Source organism: Mauremys reevesii, linkage group 1 (genome assembly GCF_016161935.1).
Source record: "Mauremys reevesii isolate NIE-2019 linkage group 1, ASM1616193v1, whole genome shotgun sequence".
NCBI classification, from domain to species: domain Eukaryota; kingdom Metazoa; phylum Chordata; order Testudines; family Geoemydidae; genus Mauremys; species Mauremys reevesii.
This window is the reverse complement of record NC_052623.1, coordinates 239,243,304-239,253,829: the sequence shown is the minus strand read 5'-3', so window position 1 is coordinate 239,253,829 and position 10,526 is coordinate 239,243,304. Positions and strand designations below refer to the sequence as shown.

General features: G+C 43.8%; 1 protein-coding gene across 2 annotated transcripts; it reads right to left on the bottom strand.

Moving 5' to 3' along the window:
* Positions 1 to 2,783: 2,783 nt before the first annotated feature.
* Positions 2,784 to 8,470, bottom strand: LOC120388009 (phospholipase A and acyltransferase 3-like). 2 transcript variants are annotated; one of them, XM_039509543.1, is made up of 4 exons: positions 8,343 to 8,470; positions 6,233 to 6,495; positions 5,510 to 5,592; positions 2,784 to 2,899 (listed from the first exon to the last, which is right to left on the bottom strand). In XM_039509543.1, the coding sequence occupies exons 1-3, from the start codon at positions 8,440 to 8,442 to the stop codon at positions 5,521 to 5,523; spliced, it is 435 nt and encodes a 144-aa protein (XP_039365477.1). In that variant the 5' UTR covers positions 8,443 to 8,470; the 3' UTR covers positions 2,784 to 2,899; positions 5,510 to 5,520. The 2 variants fall into 2 exon arrangements, with proteins under 2 accessions (XP_039365477.1, XP_039365485.1); XM_039509551.1 differs by lacking the exon at positions 2,784 to 2,899 and adding an exon at positions 4,903 to 4,963.
* Positions 8,471 to 10,526: the final 2,056 nt, after the last annotated feature.

Here is a 10,526-nt window from a genome sequence, read left to right as displayed (position 1 = left end):
AACCAGTTTCTAGCTCTCTATCCTGGGAGGGTGCCAATCTGCGGTGCTCTCAGACCTGTTAACTCTTTGGGGTTTGCCTGTAGACTGCATAGTCAAATTCTCCTCTGGGTCTGAGGAGAAGTTTCCAAGTGACAGGCTGTCTTTCCCCATTCTCCCTGCCGCCTGGGGAGGAGCAGCAAAGCAGGACGGGTGCCTCATCACATGTAATGGGAAGAGGTCCTTTCTTCCCCTGCACTAGATACGGTCCCGTGTTCCCCACTCTGAAGTAACTCATGCCCATTCACTGGCTCCTTCTGTTCCCCCTCCCTGCGGACTGTGGGGAGGATAAAGAACTGCTGCTGCTGCCTCACTGGGAGACTGAAGATCATCTGCTGTTATTGGCCTCCCTGCTTCCTTCAGAGCTGGAGGAGTGAAAATCCTCCTTCTTGAGTGTGAAATGCCAAAATTGATTGATCTTCTTGCTGAGTAGGGTAAAATAAATTTGTGCTTGTTTTGGGATGGAGCAGAGTTAAATGATTTGTGCTGTTGGGAGCAGGGAGGCCTGTACCAGCATGGCACCCATCTCATGAGCACCCCTTCTGGTCAAGTGTGTCTACAGTCTTTAAGTAGTCCCTAGTATCGGGCCGTACCCCAGGGCTTCCTCCCTGGTGGCACATTGTCTTGGTCTACTCTGGCCCCAGAGCTCCAGTTCAGACACTAAGTAGTTCAGTTCCCCTTCTGGGCATTTCTCACTGTCCAATTGTAGGCCAGTTCCCCAGTGGCCTATGTGAGGGACCCAGGCCCACCCAGTACTCTGGGTCCCAGCCCAGGGACCCTAAGAATAGCAGCCTTGTGCCACCATGCCCCTTTAACTACACTGCTTTCAGTTCCCTGGGCCACTTCCTCACAGCCCAGTCTTCACCAAAGCTTTACCCTTACCTCAGGGCTCATCTAAGTTCAGGCCCCGTAGCCAGCCATGAGTTCTTCCTTGCTGCCCCAGTCTCTGCCAGCACTGAGCTGTCCATGGTACTGCAGTTCCCTTTAGCCAGCCAGGAGCACAACCTGCATTACTCAAGCTCCAGTAAGGAACTAACTGTCCTTTTATATTGGCCCTCCTGGGCCCTGATTGGCTGCTCCCTGCACCTTTCTGATTAGCTGCTTCCCTTCTAGCTATTTTAGGCTGCTTGGAGGACTACTGCTCCTTCCCCGGGATGGGTGTGGCAGGACACTAAGGCCTCCAAGTAAGGGGTCTCTAGGCCTAATCCACCCCATCACAACCAAATTGTTTTAAGTCTGAAAGGATGGGAGAATGAGGTAAGGAGGGAAAAGTTTGGAAGGGAGGAAAAATAGAGTGAGGAAATGCCTCCATTCTTCCTACAACCCCTTGATTTCTCCCATGTAAAATCTAATCACCACTCTCAGGGTAAGACAAGGGGGAAAATGGTGATATTCTAAACTCCCACAATATCAGCTCAATGTGAGTAACCAAAATGGGAGGCTGCTAATTGTAGATTGTGCAGATGTTGAAAATATGATTGTGTGTGTTCTCCGAGCTCCACTGAGCTCCTTGAGATTGGCTCTCCTTTGTAGGGCTTGAATATGCCTATGGGCTCTGCTAGATCTTTGTGCTTGGCTCCTTCTTGACCGGAGAAAAAAAAAGTCATACTATCTCCCAAATGCAACCCAGTTGGGGCACCAAAATGAGATGTCATCCATAGTAAGTGGTGCAGATTTGTGATCTTCCCTCTGTTTTTGCGTGAGGAATAGAATAGTTAACAATGCTGACATTTAAATGATCATCATTGGGCACCTGAGTTTACACCATAATGTTATGAATGAGGCAGTTAACACCTTTCAGAGCTATCCAGTCTCTTTGCAGACTCACTCAGATGGCTACATTCCTTAGAGCTCTCCCATTGGCTTAGTTACTCTATCTGTGTGGAGTGCTGTCTACATGGTGGGAGTTAAGCTTTGAATCAATATTTTGAAAAGAAACATTGTTTAAATTAATAATGAAAATTCTAAGGGAAAACAGTCACTCCAAAAATGGGAATGGTGATTTTTCCCACTGAGTTTACTGCAGGAAATCTTTTGATTTTCTGACCAGCTCTAGTGCATTTGCATATATTTTTAGGTGCTTGCAGGAGAGTGCATATGCTGATTGTAGTGTCCAAAGGTCCCAATGACACTGAAGCCCTTTTTGCTAGACGGACAAACAGATGGAATAGGAAGAAATGACTAAGTGGAGACCAAAGCCACCTCATTGTCTTTGTTCAGAACCCTCCTTAAAACTCTTCTTTGCTCCGACATCTATAAAAATACCTGATGATATTGAGGCAGGTGGTGTACTGTGACTAGAATGGGCAGGAAAACAGGATTTCCATTCTACATACTCTGGTGAAACCATGACACTTATATGAAATAAGAAGATTCCTGTAATTAGTTTTGGTCAAACTCTTTAATATAGGTCCACAATCAAAATAATTAGCTCACTCCCTGGAAGGGCTGAACTAAGCAGTTTAATTCTGTTAAGTGATTTTTAACATGTTTTGCTATAGGATATAGTCTTTGATGTCTCTTTTGCTGGTTGGTCAACCCCTCAATTTGCAGCCAGTTCTCCTCCAGATGACTGGCAGATTCTCTCAGACACATCAGGACTATACATTTAGGTCTAGGCATATTGGAATTGGTGATTTATCCAGGAAGTTATGGGTTTTTGTGACTGGAGTTTGACTATTTAGGTTTTTATTTTGATGAAGCCGCCCACTAGCAGTAAAATTTCTTCTATTCTACAGCATTGAATAGAAAAGAGGTTTAGGTTTTCAAAGTATCTAGCTTTCCTTTTTACTCTTCGAAGCTCCTGCAGAGAAGGCATCATGTATGCATTTCTTTCCATAGACAAGGTTGAGTGTTGTGCTGTCTGAAGGGAAGAACACATTAAAAGAGTAGGTGAAAGTATCTATGCTAAAATGCAGCTAGTTAGAACTATGGGATTACTTTTACAAAGTGATCTTACTGATAGAGCATATAATATAACTCAGCCCAACAGCCATTACAGTCCAAGGACAAGCTCAGGAGACTGGCAGTGGAAAATCATGGCTTCCACTTCCAGTGTGGATTGCTGGTTTCCCATCCAGCCCATGTGCGTAGTGATGTAAATTTTCTAGTATCTGAGATTTGTTTTGTGAGCTGTGAGACATGAGTGAGTTTCAGGCCATTTCCAAGTGACCACGTATTTAATAACACCACTATGCAATATGTTGTACCCTTTTCTGATCTCAATAGAAAGGCCAAAGAGGATAAACTCCCCTCACTTTGAGAGGTAATGTCTCCACAGGTAAGCATGGTATACATTAGTAGGGTGAGGCAGCTATCATGGCTGTAGTCTGTATTGTACCTGTTCTTAGGATATCAGTATCCAGGACTATCAGTATTCATAAGCATAAACTCCTGTTGAGAGTACTGGTTTTGTTCTCTTGTACACCAGTCTAAATCAAGAGCAACTCTATGGGGTCAACATTCATCACCCACTTGTTAAATTTTCAAACAGCCACCTTTGTGCTTTCTCCCCCTGCTGTCCCTCATGTTTTGGGAGGAGGCCCCCATAAAAATCTGCAAAATTCAAGATTTCAAAATTTGTTTTTGTCACATTTAAGGGTGAAAAGTTAATCTCTGGGAGGTTTTTGGGGGTGGGGGAGAGGGATTGTTGGAATGAAGTATTCTGAAATAGTTTGTTTCAGAAACATTGACATTATTATTTACATTACATTGCAATAATCAATATTCTAATGCAATATAAAAAAGTCAAAATGGCCTCATCAAAATGAAACATTTTGAAAATTTTCCATCAGAATCTACACGTTCCCACAGAACATTTCGCTTACCATGAGACAGCATTTTCCAGTGGAAAACTGTTCAATCAGAACATTTTCTACCATCTCTAGCTGTGACCACCGTCTGTCAAGCTGAGCAGTATCATCTCATTGTTTCTTTGTAGTCCCGTGTCTGTATCTACTCATTGGCTCTTATATTGTATGTTCTTTGGGAAATGGACTGACTTTTTGTTCTGTGTTTGTACAGCACCTAGCACAACAAGGTTCTGGTCTGTGACGGGGCCTCCTAGGTGCTACCTCAATACAAATGGTAAATTTAAGAATAATCTCAGTTAAAGTCAACAGTATTCCATTGGTGTGAAACCAATTGAGAGCAGAATCAGGCACATTATCATTTTTGAAACACAAAGAGCAACCATATAGTTTCAGTCCAACACGACTTATTTCAGCTCAAGGAAAACAAGAAACAAGGAAAGGAGTATCCATGAGAGAGGGACAACACAATAGTCATGTTGCCTCATTAACAGGCCTCAACAACCGGAGAACAAAATGGCTGCTGTCTCTATTAGACTTGGTCAAAAACGTTCCATTTAAACTTTTTATTTAAATAGAAAATGCCTTTTCAACCAAAGTGAAATTACCACGAAACTTTATTTTTCAATGAAAATTTTCAAAACTAAAAGCTTTAAAATATTCCAAAACAATTGAATGTTATTTTGTTAGGAATATAATTACTCTGTCCCTCTGCTACCTCTGCCTTTGTCCAGTGGAAAAATTAAAAAAAGCAAGAGAATGTTCTCTCTCACTACTGAAATGAAATTAAAATTAAAATTAAATCAATACATGGAAAAAATGGAAAGTTTTAAACAAAACTAAATTTTGATTTCTTTTGAGCTTTTGTGAATGATACTTACCTTTTTTTGACCAGCACTAGTCTGGACACATAGGCAGAGCTCTTAGAAATGTTCAATATACAGAATACCAAAGCATCACAGTTTCATAGCCATAGCACCACGAAGTAGGAGGAGGAGAGTGCACAAGGGTTATTAGTAAGCATTTTACTTGCTTTTTCAAGTCAGTTATTCCTAGCCTCTGAATGCTGCTTCATGTAGAAGAGGTTCTTTCTCTAGCAATCCAGTTTTCCATTGCGTCTAGAGTAAATAACCAAGGCCGTTTAACATACTTCCAAGAGCTTTTTCCAGTCCCCCAAATTTGATGATTATTACACTCAATATTCATGCTCAGGGAGGTAGTGGGGGAGAATTTCCCCTTTTTTAGTAATGTATGAAGGGGTCTTGGACACCACTCATGAACATGTGGGCTGCACTGGGGGAGATTGATCGTCATTAGTGTGAAGGGGGCATAGATTTTATGGGAGAAGAGAGACTATTCCTTTGTTAGTGTAAGTGGACTTAGCTATTTGGGGTCTGTGTTGAGAGAAAGGATCATCCCCTTCCTCCGCAAACCCACCATTAATGAGGAAAGGGCTCAGATCTTCTTATAAGTGTATTTTCTCCTTTTTGTGAGTAGGGAAGATGACCCTCCCATCACTAACGTGAAAATTGTTCAGGGACGTATAGGTGAATAATTTACCTTTGGTACTTGTGAATGATGGGCTGTATGTTGCATCAATGTAGGTGCAATTGATCTCTGTCTAAGAAATCAGTGCCCATTTAAATGCAGTAGTGCATACTCACCGATCCACACGCTACTCATTGATCTCGGCTAGCCATTTCTTTATCTGCTTCACAAAACCTTCATCCACTTCAAAGTAAATTGCCTAAAACAAGAAGCCAAGTTCATGATGAGAGTGAAGATTCATGTGAGCCAGAATCTAAGAACTAAGCACTTTTGAGTCTAATACAGACCTGTCAGTTATACTTTTTCCCATTGGGGGTGGGAGGGGCAAGGTGAAACGTAGCCGGTTTCATTTTTTTCTGATTCCAGGCTCAGCCTGGGAGGGATTTCCCATGAAATCAGAGAAAGTGTTCAGAAATGACTGGCAGTGAACTGTTTCAAATTCATCTTTTATCTCCCTGGTTTATCCCATATTTGGTCAAACGAAGTGTGGCTCTACACCCAATTTGAGAGCATTTCTCTGTTTGTGTGTTGCACCTGAAAAGTTCCCTGGAGCTGGAACGCTTGTCTCTTTCACTAATACAAGTTGATCCAATAAAAGATATCACCTCATCCATCTTGTCTCTATTATGTAACAGTCATATACGTTAATTTGTTTCTTGTTTAACCAGAGTACCAATATTGCTTTATGTTCTATAAATATCTAAGGCCTGCTTCTGTTCTGTTATCCTGATGGCAATCTTGAAAACACTCCACTGATGTAACACAATGCAAATCAAAACAGAATCATGCCCCTAGGGAGTCATTTCTAAATGGAGATCAGGTGAAGGAACCAGACTTACCTGCTGTGATTCAGCAATGCCATATCTTATCATAGTGGCAAAATGTTCACAGTTAGACATAACTAGATTGTAGTCTATATTCTTCCCCACCAGGTGCTCAGCTCTCTTTACCACATGAGGAAGAGGTAATGGAGGGTGCTTTTTATCTAATTGGTTGTTTACAGCATAGCTTGAAACACGAGCCACGTTCCTCAGACGCTCCTTTTGAACTTTGGCTTTGAAGAATTCTCCATTAAGCATATTATTCAATCCCTCTTCCAACTCTTAGAAAAAGAAAAAAAAAAAAGACAGCCAATAAGAGGTGAAAGAGGGTTGGCAGTTTGCCCAGATCTGACAGGATTGACTAGATCCTGACAAATACGTGATTTTTTTGGTTCAGTGGCTGAACTGGAGGAAAAAAATCCCCCCAAAAAAGTTTGTTTTGGGTTGACTGAGATGTTTTGTTAGACTCAGAATGAGATTCCTTCATTACATTTTGTTTAGTCTGGGTAGATTTTTCACCCTAGTTTCATTATTTTTAAAGCATGAGCTAGATTTCAAAACCAAGTGAAAATGTTTTGTTTGGAAAATGTCAAAACAAAATGTTTCAACTTTTTAAAAATTATCTTTTAAGCTGAAACTATTCTCCAATTTGACCCAAATTTGTAAATAGTTTTGGTTGACCCCAAACTGTGTTTTTCAGTGAATAAGCTATTTGTCAAAAAAATTGCAGCCAGCTCTAAGGGTGTGTAACAGGGTGCTGGCCAGGAGACCTGGACAGGCCCCTGTTAGCCCCAGCTCCCATTAAGGGGAATTAATTGGAGCTGGCAGGTTGTGGCTCATTGCTGGGCTAAAGAAGAAACACCTGTGGGTTTTATGGGCCAGGGGGCTGTATAAAACTCACAGGAAGGAAGCAGAAAGAGGGGAACAGGAAAGAGAGGAACCTTAGGTTGGAATTCCCAGCTAGCTGCAGAAGCTAGCTGTCCTCCAAGGGGCTACCGGGACTGAATTGAACTGTATATAAAAGGTGGTGGGAACAAACACAGAAAATAAAAGGGCAGTGGTGTTTGCACCGAGAGGTCTCTGGTTGGTTTTTGAGAGGAGCGGTGAAGTGCACTGCTATAGGGTGATATCTAGAAAAGGCATACTTAGTGCTGCTTCTCTTGGTTGGTCCAAGAAGAGCAACCCCTGACTGAGATATGCAAAGCATACAGTATCTCCTGTTGGAAGTGAGAGGAAAGGTTGTTGAGCGGTTAGGTGGAAAGCTGGGATATGGGAGACCTGAATTCGAGACTCTGCTGTTCCACAGACTTCCTGTGACACATTTGGCTTACTTGGGATATAGTCTCTCTCTCTGCCTCAGTTCCCCATCTGTAAAATGGAGATAATAGTACTTTCCTACTTTAAAGGAAGGGTAAATAGAAGTAAAGATTGTGAAGTTCTCAGATATTGTAGTAATGGAGGCCACATGAGTACATTAGCTAGACAGAGTTGAGACACTAAGCATTACTGATGAACTAAAACTTTGAGGGAAAGTTGGGATGGTCAGATTTGGGCCCAAATCTGAACTGAGCAAATTCTGGGCCCAAACTGCTTGAAGCTTATTGTGGAGACTGAATCTTCTCTACCTGTGGTTGAGTCAAGGAAGGGCTAGCAGAGCTCTGAGTGATCAGTGACTTTTGGTTTGTGATTTTAAGTGAGAGAAATTTCTTGGGCTCTCCTGACTCTGAGATGCATCAAGAAAGGCTCAGAGATTACATACAGCTTTGAAGATCAGAGGCAGGAGGAAGAGTAGAGGGAACAGTTTTGGTTATTGACTTTTCACAAGTGTGCTTTCCCCCATCTTGCCACCCAACAACCTGAGTGTGCTTTAGCCACATACCTAGAGTGGACATCACTTGGATGAAACAAGAGTTCAATCTCCAGGACCCAGTCAGGCCTTCATCTATCTGATGAGAATGCCAAGGGACCAATTAGTATAAATTGTAATGATGGGTCATGTGCTGTGCACACCTGTCCTGCTGGGAACTGCGTGAGATCATTTTTATAAAACAGTCAAAACATCAGATGAGAATAATTTTGGATTATGTGATGAATCTATGGAAGGATTCATCTTTTTATTCTTATTTACCTGGAAATGTGAAGTGGACCACATATCCCTTTCCCACATAGATGCCCCAGTGTTGGTATCCCATTCTCTGAAATTCAATCAGATCCCCAGGCTCTAGCATTATTGCTGAAGTAAGGAGATCCCATAGATCCCGTATCTGAAAGTGAAAGAAAGATTGGTTGTTAAATCTTCGCTAAACAGTATATTTTTCTTTAAACCTTAAGAATAATAAACAGCAAATACCATATGTTTAAGATGTGCATGTGGCTTCTCCTGGCTTGATCCAGAGAGACTCATCTCCCATCCAAGACAAGCTGAACTCAGTTCCAAGTTCCAACCATCTTATCGAGAGAGCAGTGAATCCTATCAGAGACTACTCAGCACAACTTCTACTGGCTCTGCCCAGGGGAAAATAACTTATATCTTCTTACAACATACAGCCTCTACTGACTTGGCTCCCGGGGGAGGAGGCTGTCATCTGAAGTATGTTCACTATGGGACAATCCAGATCCAGCAACTCTGGCTGTGGAAGTCCTTTCGGCACTGGAAATAATGCAGTTCCACTGGCTTGGAGCAGCTGGATTTGGGAACTACACAAGATGTGTTCATTCCCTGCATGGCACAGAGCAGAGCTGGTGAGGGTGAGAGGAAGAAACGGTTCTGAGCTTTCACTACTGCACAGCTCCTCTGTGTTCTACCCACCCCTTTGTGGAGAGGTCAGGGCCGCCCGGGGGGGGCAAGTGGGGCAATTTGCAGGGGCCCCCACAAGAGTTTTTCGGGCCCCTGGAGCAGGTTCCTTCACTCACTCTGGGGGCCCCGGAAAACTCTCGCAGGGCCAAGGGCCTTGGAGCTTCTTCTGCTCTGGGTCTTCGGTGGTGGGGGGGTCCTTCTGCCCTGGGGCGGAAGGACCCCCCGCCGCCGAATTACCGGTGAAGCAGGACCCGCCGCCGAAGTGCCGGGTCTTCGGCAGTAATTCGGCAGTGGGGGGCCCCCGCCGCGGGTCTTCGGGGCACTTCGGTGGTGGGTCCCGGAGCGGAAGGACCCCCCGCCGCCGAATTACCACCGAAGCAGGGGCCCCCCAACGCCAAAGACCCCAGGCCCCCTGAATCCTCTGGGTGGCCCTGGGAGGGGTTGCCAAAGGCACCTTGGAGGTTAGTCTATGTTCCATGTATACACATAGAACTTAGATTAAAAATAAATATTCTTGCTGGAAGGTTGCAATGAAACACTACTTTCATTCTTAGAATTCAGAATGATAACACATAAGAACCCCACACAGAGAGAGACAAAGAAGGCTACTCCTTAAGACAGAGAGGCATAACTCCCCCCACCACCCGCTTACTATAGACTGGTTGGCTGCAGACTGATTGCTGCTAGGCCCAGCTTGCATGCTTCCCCACAGAGCCCCCTAGCCTACAAGCAAGACCAGAAAAAACCCTGAAATTTGCAATGGCAGCTTACAAGTTTAACATACCAATAGGCAGGAGCAGTCTCCTCAGATTAGAACCACTGCCTATTACTGCCTGGTGGGGAGGGTTCCTTCTCCCCCTGGAGATCTCTCCAGAGCTCAGCTACTCAGGCTTGGCACTGTGGGATAGATTTGGCTATCTCCTAAAGACTCCGGCAGGGAACATCTCCTTTTCAGTTACAGTGCAGTTACCATACAGCATTTGTTATTATGGAGCAGCAGTGACAGTTACCTGCTCCCCCACCCAACTTTTCATAGGTCTGTTTTCCACTTTCTTCCCCCACCCTGCCACAACATTGCAAGACATCATATAATCACAAAGCATATTCTATATGCTGACACAACTTTGCCCCTCCCCAGAAATAATGCCCCTGACATACAGAACCAAAAAAACATGGTAACAACTGTCACTCAATGCTGCCGGACCAGCTGTAATGCTAGTTCGTGTTTGCTGCTCATGCTCAAGTGTCAAAGGCATGGAACAAAAGCTGCTGGAGAATCAGGATATGTCCCTCATTATCACATCCCTGGCAGGAGCACATCACATGGATGCCCCTTGTTTAACAGAAGGCCTGTATCCAATATTCTCCTACCTCTCCCCACTCCCATATACACAGACCTTCATGGGACTGAAACCTCCAGCTGAGTTGTCAGAGGAGGTGGGATTTGGGTAGGTGGAAGTTGGGTTGCACACATCCAGAGGCCCTACACTTTGCAGGGGGCCCAGGTTTGTTTAA